General features: G+C 39.5%; 2 protein-coding genes across 5 annotated transcripts in view; both read right to left on the bottom strand.

Moving 5' to 3' along the window:
- The window catches only part of dpm1 (dolichyl-phosphate mannosyltransferase subunit 1, catalytic), an 8314-nt gene extending 7585 nt beyond the window's left edge, over positions 1–729 (bottom strand). Inside the window, exon 1 of the mRNA XM_015014392.1 lies at positions 534–729. Within this exon, the coding sequence (XP_014869878.1) occupies positions 534–664 (131 nt within the window). The 5' untranslated portion in view covers positions 665–729. The remainder of the gene's footprint in view (positions 1–533) is intronic.
- Positions 730–1563: 834 nt separating this feature from the next.
- The window catches only part of LOC106934459 (collagen alpha-1(XX) chain-like), a 53302-nt gene continuing 40596 nt past the window's right edge, over positions 1564–14269 (bottom strand). For all 4 annotated transcript variants that reach the window (XM_015014377.1, XM_015014378.1, XM_015014380.1 and 1 more), the window contains 19 exons: positions 11938–11976; positions 11691–11829; positions 11216–11358; positions 7072–7181; positions 6210–6368; positions 6033–6110; positions 5716–5802; positions 5539–5592; positions 4067–4162; positions 3935–3988; positions 3722–3775; positions 3580–3633; positions 3288–3359; positions 3177–3212; positions 2688–2754; positions 2391–2579; positions 2238–2315; positions 1975–2136; positions 1564–1779 (listed from right to left, as the gene is read on the bottom strand). In XM_015014377.1, coding sequence (XP_014869863.1) covers positions 1751–1779; positions 1975–2136; positions 2238–2315; positions 2391–2579; positions 2688–2754; positions 3177–3212; positions 3288–3359; positions 3580–3633; positions 3722–3775; positions 3935–3988; positions 4067–4162; positions 5539–5592; positions 5716–5802; positions 6033–6110; positions 6210–6368; positions 7072–7181; positions 11216–11358; positions 11691–11829; positions 11938–11976 — 1700 coding nt within the window. In that variant the 3' untranslated portion in view covers positions 1564–1750. The remainder of the gene's footprint in view (positions 1780–1974; positions 2137–2237; positions 2316–2390; positions 2580–2687; positions 2755–3176; positions 3213–3287; positions 3360–3579; positions 3634–3721; positions 3776–3934; positions 3989–4066; positions 4163–5538; positions 5593–5715; positions 5803–6032; positions 6111–6209; positions 6369–7071; positions 7182–11215; positions 11359–11690; positions 11830–11937; positions 11977–14269) is intronic.

The following is a 14269-nucleotide window of genomic DNA, read 5'->3' as shown; positions in this document are numbered from 1 at the left end:
GTCTCTCAGCTCCAATGAACTTTTCTATTTTATGTGTTTACAGACTTAAGAGTTAAACAGAAAAAACAGAATAGAATATATCACAACTGGACATGACAGGTGAGCGCTCAAAGAAAAACAATCAGAAAATTGAAAAAGAAATATATAAAAAAAATCTGACTCAACCAGGAAGACCGTTACCAGTTCATCTTTACCAAAAGCCAAATTACACTGCAACTCGTGTTTAAACGTACATAAATTACAATATCGCTTATGGTCTGTAAATGAAGACACCTCATTGTAGAACAGTACAGGTATTCAATACAAAAGACACAGAGAAGTCGCCCTTTTTTAACTTACACAAAAATAAACACTGTAAAAGTTTTCACATCACTAACTGCTTTAAAAAAGTTTTAACATCTCAGAAAATCCATAGTCCATATTCCACCTCAATTTCAGCACTGACCCACTTGTTAACTCGGGTTAAGTGACAGCTCAGCGCTGGCAGCAGCAGTTAGCAGTAGCCGAGCAGATTAGGAATAAAACCAACTCACCTTTCCCCGAAATATTTCACCAAGAGCCAAACAATCAGAGGAAGGTTTTCTCTCTCGTTGTATGTCGGTAACAGAACAGAGTACTTGTCTCCGTTCGCTCTGTTCGCCTGTAAAGACTTTCTACTCGCCATGTCGACGTGACATAGACAGGAATACGGACGTGACAATAGAGTAATCCTTCTGCGCAAGCGCAAAACTACAACCCGCTACCTAGTTTCCTGTTTGTAGACTTCAAAATAAATTTAATACTTTTTAACTTCTCTCTCTATGGGAGTTGTTTTAAAAGCGTCTTTGACTGTTTTGAGACTGAAGTTGCTTTTGATTTCATTTTTGTTAAGAAACTTTTCAATGATGGCTTAAACTCAGTCTAATAAGTCTTGAGTGGTAAACTGATCCTCCCATCTGTGTGCGCATAGGGAATACACAATATTGTGAAAATTGTTTGTTACAGTTTCCGGTTGTACATTTCAAAGTAAGCAACAGTGGAAACAAAATCCCTAATAACTTGTTCCTACCTGGATCTTGCTTGAGAAGTTCCGTTCTTCATCAGTGGTACAAATTCACACCAACAATCTATGCGGTATCTATCGAATGCCATTTTTATCTGAACATAATACCTTTTGACAATAATTCAAAGATTTTATTTTATATTTAAACACTTTTGTTCTCTCAATCATATAATTTGCCAAACTTAAGACATCAGAAAATGTAAACAGGGGCTTCCAGGTGAAATTCAGAACACATAAAATTTACATGAATTAAAAAAAGATGCAGCAAATACTACAAAACATATACAAATTATCATACATATATAAATGCAGTCTCACAGTATTATTTATATATAGTGTAAAAAAAGAACCTTTCATACCACAAAATATGGATTTTAAATTATCTTAGAGGCAACAAGGCTTACAATGAAAACAAAAAATAATTTCAAAGGCTTAACTTGCTACTTTAGGCAGTGCATGAATACATGAAAACATAAAGAAAAGCTTTCAGTGCTAAACTGTATAATATGGCACTCAAGTGATCCAACTGAGATTTCTTTATTATAGACAGTTATTCTGGTTTATACTGGAAAGCTCTCTGATTCATCTTAGGTTCATTTTTCTGGAGATTTCAAACAAAATGGAGACTGGAACAGGGTGACTGGTAAGCGTGCTTCTGCTCAGCTCTAAAGGAGAGTCATTTTATTGGTGACTGCTTGCTTTCTCTTCTCAGGGTTGGTAGCCGTAATAAGGGTCTTCTGGATAAAGAAAGTATAAAGAAGGAGAATATATATAAAAAATAATAATAATAAAAATACTGAATTAGAAATTAGACAGAGTTAAAAAACAAATCTGATCCTGCTCCAGGATAATTTGGCTCAAACAGACCTGAACTCTCACAAATGTCATTTCCCAGGCTTAGTTTCATCATTTGGCCACTCTTAACAGCTAACCTGTTTGTTGGGGAATATTTCGACAGCCTCCACTGCTGTCACATATGCCCCGTGGTCCAATCTCTCCTGGCTGACCCAAACTCCCAGTGGTCCCTGGTGGCCCTGGTTTGCCGTCGTTTCCTTTTGGACCTGGGACCCCTGGCTTGGACTCCCCTGGAGGACCTACACACACAAAATGCACGACCGTCACATATCCTAATCACACCTGATGGTGTGTTAAACAGTGGAGTAATAAATGGAACACACAGGTCAAGGAGAGGTACCTGCCAACCCTTTAATTCCTGAGGGCCCCTGGACATTATTCCCCAAACTTCCTTTTTCTCCAGGGATTCCTCTCCGACCTGCAGAGAAAAAAGAAACAATTGAACAGAATGTCTTGATGGCTCTGACGACACATCTAACAGATCAAACCTTACCTTGCTCTCCTGGATACCCTGGCCTCCCAGGTCTCCCTCTTGAGCCAACATTCCCCTGGTTGCCCCTGGCACCAGGTGGGCCCCTGGACCCTGGTATACCAGGCTCTCCTGGGGGCCCCACCGGCTCCTCAATAGGAACGGGCTTTCGACTAATCTCATTGATGTACATGTCAAGCTTCAAAACCTCCTCTGAAAAAAAAAAGACATCAAAGCCTGTTGTAGACATACATTATGTTGCAGTGACTTAGAAAACACAAACAACTCATAAGTGTTGGTTTTATCACTCCTGGTACTTACTGTGAACTAGTTGTTCACAGGCCTGTGTCACCAGCTGATAGATCATGGCCATAGACTGCGGTTCCCCCTGAAAAATATGAGCCAGTTAGCTTTAAGAAATCAATCAACCAATCAACCAACCAATCCAGCCATAATTAAAAAAAGATATTTTAAAACGCCAAAGAAAATCTTATACTGCAATAACAGAAATGCTTTCACACATAAAACTCTGGAATGCTGGACACATGTATATAAAAACACAATGGTGTATTGAAATATTTATTGAAAGACAAATATCAGAAGACAAAAATGTATTTAACCCTGTTGTTGATTGGGTTATACCCTTATTTAGAGGATTTTTCCATCATGTTACCTGGTCTTCTTCGAAGGCACCCCTCACAAAGAATCATATTGGACTTCCCTGGTTGAAGGTGTACTGGATGTAACAGCATGTTTCTTTAAGCATAAACTCAGAGTGGTGGTAAATATATAGTTTGCCCTGTTACCCACCTTTTCACCTCGTTCCCCTTTATTTCCCGGCAGACCCTGTGGAGTTAAACATACATGAGTGTGAACTGGTAGATAACCAAAAGTGAAGTGTGTTTGTTCTTGAGTTCTTACCGTTGGTCCAACAGGTCCAGAGGGACCCCTCTCTCCAACAGGTCCTGGGTATCCTGGAAGTCCTTGGAAACCCTGAAGCACAGAAAACGTTTAATGGAAACACCATCAAATATCAGGCGGAAACAGAACAGAATGACGGTTTGTCTGTATGGGCATCCAGACAGTAGAACAAACTGTCCTGGCCAGGAAGCCAGGAAGGTGGAAAGTGGTTTTGATTTCAGCAAAACAAAATGTTCCTGTAGGCGATTTGCTCAGCTCAGGCTGTTAGAAATGCACACAAAGATATTCTTACCCTGGTTCCCGTAATGCCCGGGGAACCAATGTTTCCCTCCACACCTCTGATACCCTGGAAAACAGAAAGCAAGAAAGGAGGACTGAGAGAAATATCTGCTGGAAGAGGACCTGTTGCCTTTCTCTGGGATCAAGCAGCTCACCCTGGGGCCTGGGATCCCCTCTTCTCCCTTTGGACCTGGAGGTCCAGGTGAACCCTACAGGAAAAAACAGACAAGAAGGTTGAATAGGGAACTTCAAGTGTGTTATGTTATCGAGTCTATGTAGCATTTGTGAACACTATGAATGAAGATATTATTGTTATGTGACAGTTAAAGAATGAAGAGACAGATTCCCATCATTTGATTTCAACTCACCTGCACTCCTGGTCTGCCAGGATCTCCTTTTTCTCCCCTTGCTCCTGGTGGACCCTGATCAACACAAATGGTTGAAAACACAGGAATATATATATCACATTCTAAGAGAGAAAATGTCAAGCTATGACTCACAATTTTGCCTTGAACTGTTAGGCCTCGGGGTCCAATGCTGCCCACAGGTCCAAGACCCCCCTCAAATCCAGCCTTCCCTGGGGGGCCCACCTCTCCCTGACAGAGTAAGCATAACAAAATTTTCACATATGAGTTTAGATTTTCCTTTTTTTCCTCCCCAAAACTGACAAAATAAACACAATGATAAATTGTCATGCAATTGCCAATTTAAGCCATTAGATGTCACTACAGCATAAAAACCAGATTACCTCTTACTCTACGTTCTTTGTGACCAACCTTGGACCAGTTATCGGTATAAAGGAAGACGATGAAATTTCTAAGTAGATGCCACAGACAACTGATTCCAATCACACATGTACTAAGCTGTAAAAAAGGTCAGCAGCGCTAAAATTGAAACTTTTTAGAACATGTAAAAAAAATAGATACAACCAGCTCTCCAAAATATTCATAGGTTTTAATAAAGGCAAAAAATACATGTTTCAGCTACATGCCATCGTCAGCCCTAATACTTCTCCATTTGCATAACATATACAACCAAACACTGCAGAAACAAAATCTGAAAGTATTTTTGGTTTAGTTCCTACTGCAAATATCTTAGTACACTTGAAATGATACAAAACTACCTTACAAGTAACTGCTCAGCAATATAAAGGAGTTGTTTTTCAAGTCTATAATTTCTTAATATTGATGAAAAAAGTACTAGTTCCATTGGCAGATTATTTCACTTATAATTTGGGAAAATCATAGAGCAGAGAGAAAACACACTGATATTAACATATCAGCTAATAACATCAGCTGATTCAAGACTGTAGCTGTATGAGTTTAAAAACTTATAATAAAGCTATGGATGTTTCAGACGATGTGTTGTCACGACATCACAGAAACTTTCTAAACAGAGTTATTGCCTTTCCGGAGCAGCACACTGAAGTTGACTGATTTGGATCAAATGTCTGCAGGCGACAACAACAACAAATCAGAAAGAGTGGAGGGCCTAGAATGGTGAGTGAGATAATTAGGACATAATTGTGATAATAATGTATAGCAGTTCTGATTAAAGGACATATTTCAGTTTAATTACATGGTAATAATTTTAATTATGTACAGGACACGGCAAATGCTTATTCTCAAATTACTTTGAACACCATCAGATCAGCGTCAGACTGGACAAGAGGACCTCATCAGGACATCACCATTATTTTCAGTAACTCATATGGAAATTAAGACTGTAATATAGAACTTTAATATAAGGAAGACTTGAAGTTCACTTTCTCCACAGTTAGAGAATTTGAAGGGCTCTTCTTACTGTTGCCACATTAATACGTCCATGAAACTTCACTCACAAACAAACATTTCTGGTCATTAGAGGACTATTGTCCATTAGCAGATAGCAAACCAGAAGAGAGGAAGAAAGAAAACTAGTTGCTACAACCACTGCCTACTTTAAATGTGAAGAATGATCATTTTCATCTTACCTTTGAGCCCTGTTCTCCCTTATCACCTTTGTCCCCTCGAGGACCTGGTTTCCCCTGTGAAAAAAAATAAATAAATGGAACATTAACATTGTAATAATCTTTGGAAACATGCCTTGGTGCTGATTTTATCATAAAATATTACAGAGAAATTTTAAAAATATGTATGTGGTGACATACAATTGGTCCAGGGGGTCCTGGAGCTCCTTGAACGTTGGAGGAACAGGTACATGCGTACGGTGGAGCAGGGCAGCTCTCCTCATCCCTCTGAGACACAGTCAGCAAAGGCTTTAGGTTAACTGGTGAAGTGTGCCCCCCAAGAGGGGAAATGTGTTGCTTAAGTACAAATACCTCGCATACAGCACATAATTAACATTTCAGTCTGTCGTCATATGGAGTCCCGACAGGCACCAAAATGAAAAAGAAAAGAAAAGAAAAGAAGAGAAGAGAAAAGAAAAGAAAAAAAACAGCTGGCTAAAGATGGCAGTACCACTGACCACTCCAGGCAGGTCACAACAAGTATCCAATGAAGCCCATGTGTTGTTACAGATGATTTCAAAGGACTGTAGCTGGAACTGGAGATATTAAAGAGAAAAAAACAAACAAACATTGTAAGCACCATTATTTTATTTGAAGGATCAACCGATTTAATCCCAGAGAGGAAGGATAAGCACCGGGGCTGAGCCGCTTTTAGGTCCTCTGGTTTTCACCAGTTTTCCCAGCATCTCGAATCCATCGGTGGGCAGGTTTCCCAGAGGGCGAGCTGGCCTTTCACCAACAGGCTGACAGTCCACAGACAGGGAGACGCTCACCTGGCTGACAGACAGGTGAACCTGCCAGAACCAAATTAAAACACAAACACTGTTAATGATGATGGCAAATTAGAGACGCACCAATTGCAGTTTACTGGCTGATCACCGATCTTTAGAAAGCCTGACCTGCCGATTCTGATTCTTGCTTGTACCAATTACTTTTTTTGTCTGAAAAGTTGATAAATGTAGCAACAAAGTTACTAAATTGGCAAAAGTGACTTATTATTAACTGAGCACATGCAGATGTGACCTGGTGAACAGGTCCATCAGTCAGCCCTCTCTCACAGCAAAGCAAAAGGGGACAGCAGCTGATTTTCAGACCTTTGCGGAGGTAAATAAAATCAGAGGGTAAAATTGGTTTCACATTTAAATATCAACTGATCACCAATCACCCAAAATTAAGAAAACTGGCACCAATTCATTGATGCACCCCTACTTTTTTTTGTAGAGACTTAGTTTAGTTTATACAAAACTTATTTGGTCATCAAGTGAAATTTATGGAAAAAAATAAATACAAAAAAATAGGCTTTTTGTCTATTCAAATAGGGAACATAAGCATTTGTAGCTGGAGCTACATACAGACCATTACTTCTCAGTGTGTTTGATACACATCTGTCTCTTGTCTGTGAAATAGCTAGCTGCAAAAAGGATCCATCTTATTTGCTCCATCTTATAAAAGCAAATATTGATTCTACCTTAAAGAGTTTGGTGGATCTTATCTCACCTTGTGAAAACTTCCATAGAAAATCTTGTGGACCTGTGGCTGATCAAAGGTGAGCTCCTGCACTTCTCCCCTGTAGTCCAGACTGAAGTACATCAGATGTTGGCTAGAAGCTGTAAAAGATGCAAAACAGTCATCTTTTCATCTTTAAAAAGCTTATTGTGTTGTTCTAAAAAGACATTTTTAAAAAGTTGCTGTGAGAATCCCGGTTTAAAAAAAAGAGAAGAAAAGAGAGACTGACTTAATTTCATGTTGGCGATGCGGTCTGATCTGGCAGTGTGGGGAATAGCTATAGAGTGTAGCTGAAACCCCAGTTTAAGTTTGAGAACACTTAGAGCAAAGTGCTAAGTTTAAAAAACAGGACAACTTCTTCTTTAAGCTTTATAGGCACGCATTTAATAGATAAAACACTGAAATATACAATAACTTCCATGGTACCAGGTGTACAAAATCCAGCACAAATAATGGTGAAAAACTTTCAACGCAACAAAATATTCCACAGTTTACTAAAAGCAATATATTAAGGAGGCAGTACAGTGATCCCTCACTATAATGCGGTTCACCTTTCACAGTCTCGCTGCTTCGCAGATTTTTTTTTTGTGCAGTTTTTTTCACAGTGCATTGTGTTCTGAGTCCTGATTGGCTAAACAGACTCTGCGGTTCTTCTCTGCCTGTGTGCTAATAACGTTATGGTATTTAAATATAAGTAATACAGATTGGCCATTCAGGAGATGAAAACTGAAACTTTGAATGCCTGTTGGAAAACACTGGCCAGAATCAGCACAAAACCTGACTGGAGGCTCGCTTGACGAGATCCATCGTTCTGCCGCAGATACAGCTGTGAATCTCGGGCAGGTTGGAGGAGACCCTTAAATGACCTGACTCCGGATCACATTAAGGCCTGATTGATGCACACGCACATCTGCTGACCTGAAAACAGGTTTTGTTCTTTGGTTTCAATGTAGAGTATTTAATTATGCTGCATAATAATTGTAAAAAATAAAGGTAACTCTACTTCGCGGATTTCGCTTATCGAGGGTTAGTTTCGGAACGCAACCCCCGTGAAAAACGAGGGATCACTGTATTATGTATTTTCCACTTCCAGGCACGTAGTTGCATTTCATTGCACAATCAACAGGGCTTGGGGGGGAGGAGGTGTCCACTGAGGCGTTTTGCACAGCTGAGTGGTTGCATTGGGACATTAAAGGATTTCTCAAACATCAATGAAAGAATCAAAGCAACAATCCAGGTATGTTTTTGATAAGGGAATAACATTATAACACAATGTAAAGCTCAAAAAATCATTTTTGTTTCCCAGTAAACCACTGCAGGCAGATATAGATGTGATGTTCTTCGCATTGTTCAACACAACTCCCCTTATCCTTGAATGCTAACCCTCAAAAGGCTGTAAATAGTCTCTGCTGTTCCATCAGCAACCTAAAAAGCACTCATCCTGAGGAGGTTTTCATAGTGGCCGGTCTTTAGTCAGACTAAAATGAAAACTCTCTTCCCATATTTCCATTAACGTGTGCATTCAAACCAGAGGAACAAATGCTCTTGATCTGAAAGGCCTATCGAGCAGTACAATGTCCCCATCTAGGCTCCTCTGATTGTCATGGTGATCAGAGAGAGGCCCTCTGTGAAACAGGTGAGAGTGTGGGCTGACGGTGCTGGGGAGGCTCAATGAGATTGTTTTGAATGCACAACCTGGGATATGGACAGAGAAGCGGCTACATATGACCAGAGCTTCAATGTGGATGAGTATCTGTCATGTGTGTTAAAAGGAATTTCAGACAACGTCATGGCATAAGGAAGCCAAAGCAAAATCCAAGAGTTTTTTTCCACAACCTGAACACCACGAGCAATGTGTGGCGGCATCCAGGTGATTGCAAACAATGGGGGGCAGGGGGACCAAGCTTCCAGCAAGGATGACACTGACTCCCTAAATGACCTTGACAGGGCAGGTTTGCGGTACTGAACAACAACCTAACATTGAAAACAGTGCCAAGACTGGATGAGCAGGCCTACAACTTTAAAGAGCCGATGGCTACAGAACCAAGACAGAAAGGAACACGAATAGGATTAGACAACATCCTAGAGAAAATACTCAAGGACCAATTAGCCTCTGTCCTGACAGACATTTAAAGCATCTCTCCAAACCAGGCTATTGTACCAAAATGTTTCAAGTAGGTCATTGTCATACTATTGCCAAAAAGGTCCACAGTAACCAGTCTGAATGATTATCGACCCGTAGCACTCGCTCCTATGATGTGAAGAGGCTGATGAAGCAGCACATAACCTCCCATCTCCCCAGTTCGACCAATAGGTCTGGTTTAATGAAACTTTAATTATTTATTGCAATAAATGACAAAAAAAACAAGAGCTAATAGAAGAATGAGCTGTTTGGCATTGGCATGGAATCTCTCTCTAGCATCTCTCCAAACAAACCAGACTATTGCACCAAAATGTTTCAAGCAGCTGAATTGCAATCATCTGAATTGGGTGTGTTGAACCATGCAGACGAGTGTGTCTTGAGGACTATTGTAATTATGGTCCTCAAGGCACACTGACCTGCATGTTTAGACGTTTCCCTGCAGCTGATTGCAGTTCAGCAAGCACCTGTCAATTGAAATCACCTATGCTGAAGCAAGAAAACAAATAAAGCATTCAGGGCAGTGAGCCTTAAGAACCAGGGTCCTAGAGATTCTGTACTGTGGCTTTTTGATACACTCCTGCTCTAACATACCTGAATCAAATGACTGGCTTTGCCAGGCCTTTGACATACCTGGTTGCAGGATGGAAAGGTAATTCAATCATTTTATTAAACTGTGTTGATGAATCTAAAAGTTGCAGGTCAGTAGATTTCGAGGACTTGAGTTGGAGAGCAACTCCTCTGCCTGTGGCATACAGAGAATTTCTTACTGAGCTAGAGCGGCTTAATGACCACGAAGTCAGAAGTTTGTCAGCAGCCAAAGTATTTTTTGTGTTTTTCCTTACGACTGTGAGGACAGTTAGGATGGAAAAACAGAAATGGTTACTTGTAACCTAAATATGAGGCCTATATTTTTCTTTACAAACAGGAGCCCTATTTTGGAAAATTAAAAACTCTTGACCATAATTTTTTTTATTAGAGGGGCCAGTTGTCCTCCCTTATCAGCAGCGGTGTGGCCTGGCTTCAGATAGACAAAGGCATATACACCTGCTGACATTCAAAAGTGCGACTCTATGGAAATAATGGAAGGGTTCCTGTGGTGGTGGCACCCACAGAAGAGTTTCATACGAGTGGCCAGAAGGGGTCAGTGAAAGCTTTAAGGTGGTACATCAGGCTGGGACTTTCTAAAATAACTCATATAGAGTGTTTTGTTTGCCTCAAAACTTTGGCAAGTAGAGCTTCTTAATGGATTTCAAGAGCAAGGAACAAAAATACTGCTGGCATGAAAGCAAGTATGCTATCCTGGAGTACACTAGTTTTTTCCTGGATGCTTTTATTAAAGCATTAATGAATAGACAGCAGAAAAAATATAATGATACATCTCACACACACATTGATCCCTGAGACACAGAATCCATCTCCTTCCTGAATGGTATAGTTGAACATTCACAACATGTCTACTTTCATCCAATTGTTTAAACACATGAACATAAGCATCAATACATTGTTCCCAAGGACAAACCAGACTTGTGCAGCTCCACAATTCTCTTCTTGATATCTTGACTGATTTCTTTTGACTTTCCCATGGTGTGAAACAAGAGAAAGCAGCATGTTTCAGGTGTGGCCTTAAAATAGATCTCACTTAGAAATATAGTACCGTGAAAAGGTGTTTGCCTCCTTCCTGACTTTCTACTTTTTAGCATGTTGGTCACACTTCAGGGTTTCAGGACATAAAGACCAACTTAAATATTAATCAAAGCCACATGCCCTGTGTGAAAAAGTGTTTGACCCCCATAAAAGATATCATTACTGTGGTTTATTGCACCAGACTTTACAGTCTCTAGCCTTACTATTGCAACACAAAGACATCACTTAAATAGGACCTGCCTGACAAAGTGAAGACATCATAATATCATCCAAGGCTGGACATGATGCCCCCCTGCCTCAACTACTTAGAGGTGTCACTGAATGAATAGCTGCAGAAGCATTACTCACGGTCAATCACAACTCCCATCTTTGGCTGGAAGTCATTGTCAGTGAGCTGCCAGAGAGCAAAGGCTTCCTTTGGTGTATCCTGCAGCAGGCGAAAAGTGATGCTGATGGTGTGCTCTGGAGAGAAACCTGCAGGGTGAATAAACCTGGAAAAAAAAGGAGGGCCAAAGCACACTGTCATGACAGAAGAAGGAAATAATTTCTTTTTCTTGACATTAGACTTCTTTGGTAAAATACAACTAGTTCTGCAAAACACCTGAAGAGGGTTGACCACAAACACATTAAGCAGTGAATACACCAATACCAATAAGTAAAAAAAAAATCATTAAATTATTACATAAACACAAAGTAGAAATTACTCCATGGTCAAACAGCAGAAAACATATTCTGTAATAATTTCTGCTGAGAATACATGCATAAAAGAAGACACAGTAGAAAGTGTGCTTTTGAACTGAAATGTGAAATCAGAAAGTCTCACTTGGTGCTCTGTGTCAGTTGCACATCTCTGTACACGGTGTAGGCAGGCAGATTGTTGAAGACAAAGGGCTCGGCTGCCACTCCCTCCACTGATGAGTGAGCTTTCCGCGTCAGACCAAACACTTCCATCATGTTAAAACCTGAACCAATAAATAAAACCACAATACTCTGCAGAACTTTTATTGGCATGAGCTGGGTGAATATCTCTTGTCTTATATGAAATGTTTTGTGAAGACAGTCAGTCTCACCTTTAACGATGCCGTTCTGGATGGTGACTTCAGGACAAACTGCAACACAAGAAGGCAGTGTTGACACATTACAGGAAAAGACAGGAAAGCAGTTTGAATAGAAAACAGAGTTCTAAAGTATTTTACCTTAAATTGCAAAAAAAAAAATTTAAAAATCCATTAAATATATGAAATAAACATGCAGTGAACCAACCACTGCATGCTTATTTTAGTTTTTAAAAGAGAAGGACACTGAAGACAGTGCTCTAATGATAAATTACTGAGTAATGACTGAATAGCTCAGAAATAGAAGATGAAAAAATCAATCATTGCCCGGAAAACCAGCAACAATCTTAAAGTGTACTCTGAACATCACAAGTAATGGTTACCAACATGAACAAAAACACTTGCATGAAAGCAAGGATGGAGTGCACTTGTCCTTTTCCTGGATGGGTTCATAAAAGCATTAGTAAACAAGCAGCTCACAAAAACAGAAAATAAACATGTATCATTCAGTTCTGGTCAGAAATTGACAAACTTTTGCCATGGACATGAATGGCAAAAGTTTATTGATTTGAGACCTAAGATTCAATTACCGTAACTTATTCTAAATCTATGGCATTATGATTGTACAACAAAAAACTTCAACTAAAAAAATAAAAACTAAAGTTAGATGGAAACATTTTGGTGGATATTTTTTAATCCAAATGGGGTCAAATGACATACACCCCCATTATAATTGAATAAGTTTATTCCTTAGCAAGTTGGATTTTGACCACACTTATATTTTATCACTTACTTAGCAGAATAGGTAGAGTTGCTTTAAACAGGTTCTTCCTGTATAAGTTTTCAGTGTGTGAGGGAAAACCAACAACATAATGTAAGATTGTCTACTGCTGGTACTGCTAATGTCACAATTCTGGGCAGTTTGGGATTTGGCTTTTCCTCTGTGTTTGTGTTATAAACATTTACTGGCTTATTTATTTCAGATAAGGTTTTATATTTCCAGTTCATCCTGTTGGATCTAGTTTCTTTGTGTATTCTCACATTTTACTCTTTGTGCGTTTCAGTTTATGTCTGGTTCAAATGAAAAAAAATAATTACGCTGACTTTTTGACCTAGACGCGTTGATTATTGGAGGCGATTATCAGCATCTTATGAGATATTCCCTACACTACATTTTTTTATCTTATGAGATATTCCCTACACTACATTTTTTTATCTTATGAGATATTCCTGCCAAGTGTGGTGTGTTAATATCAGAGGTACATAGAGCAGCCAAAAAAAATGTACTCAAGCAAGAGTGAAAATGTATTTGATACAGCCACAGCTCCAGTGGAGCTAAGTAAGGGTGGCATTGGCTTATTTTCGGGAGGCAGAGTAAACAAATGTTTACTTTAATATAAATACACAAACAAACTTTCATGTAACATTTCAATTAAAAAATAACACAGTGCTGGTTCTGTTGGACCTCAGTGCAGCTTTTGACACTGCCGATCATGACATATTACTGAATCGACTGGAGAGTTGGGTCGGACTCTCCGGTCCAGTGCTCAACTGGCTTAAAACTTAAATAAAGAACAGGGATTTCTTTGTTTAAATTGGAAACTTGTCATGAAAGAGGTCAAAGGTCACATGTGGGGTACCCCAAAGTTCAATCCTAAGACCCCTCTTATTTAATATTTATATGCTCCCACTGGCTCAGGTTATAACAGGAAATACAATCAGCTACAATAACTACGCGGATGATACACAGCTCTGCATCATGATGTCACCAGGTGACTCTGAACCCATCCAATCACTGAACAGATGCTGAAAACAGATAAATGTGTGGATGTGCCAAAACTTTCTCCAGCTGAACAGAAACAAAACTGAAGTTATTATCTTTGGATCTAAAAAGGAGCGAACTAGAATCAATGCACAGCTTCAGTTATTACAACTGAAAACCAGCGATCAGGCCCGAAACCTAGGAGTAGTGATGGACTCTGACCTGAACCTTCAGAGCCACATTAAGACAGTCACAAAGTCGGCCTTCTATCACCTGAAGAACATCTCCAGGATTAGGGTTAATGTCTAATGTCTCAGCACAATCTAGAGAAACTCATCCATGCATTTATCTTTAGCCGCATTGATTACTGCAACAGCATCTTCACAGGTCTGACTAATAAATCAATCAAACAGCTGCAGCTGATCCAGAACGCTGCTGCTGATGTTCTGACTAAAACCAGGAAGACAGAGCACATAACACCAATTTTAAAATCCCTACACTGGCTCCTGAAGTTCAAAGAATAGACTTTAAAATACTGTTAGTTTATAAATCACTAAATGGCTTAGCACCACAATATATTAAAGA

The sequence above is a fragment of the Poecilia latipinna genome, unplaced genomic scaffold, assembly GCF_001443285.1.
Source record: "Poecilia latipinna isolate Pla-1442-1.1 unplaced genomic scaffold, P_latipinna-1.0 Scaffold1810, whole genome shotgun sequence".
Taxonomy (NCBI): Eukaryota; Metazoa; Chordata; class Actinopteri; order Cyprinodontiformes; family Poeciliidae; genus Poecilia; species Poecilia latipinna.
This window is presented reverse-complemented; position numbering and strand designations above follow the sequence as displayed.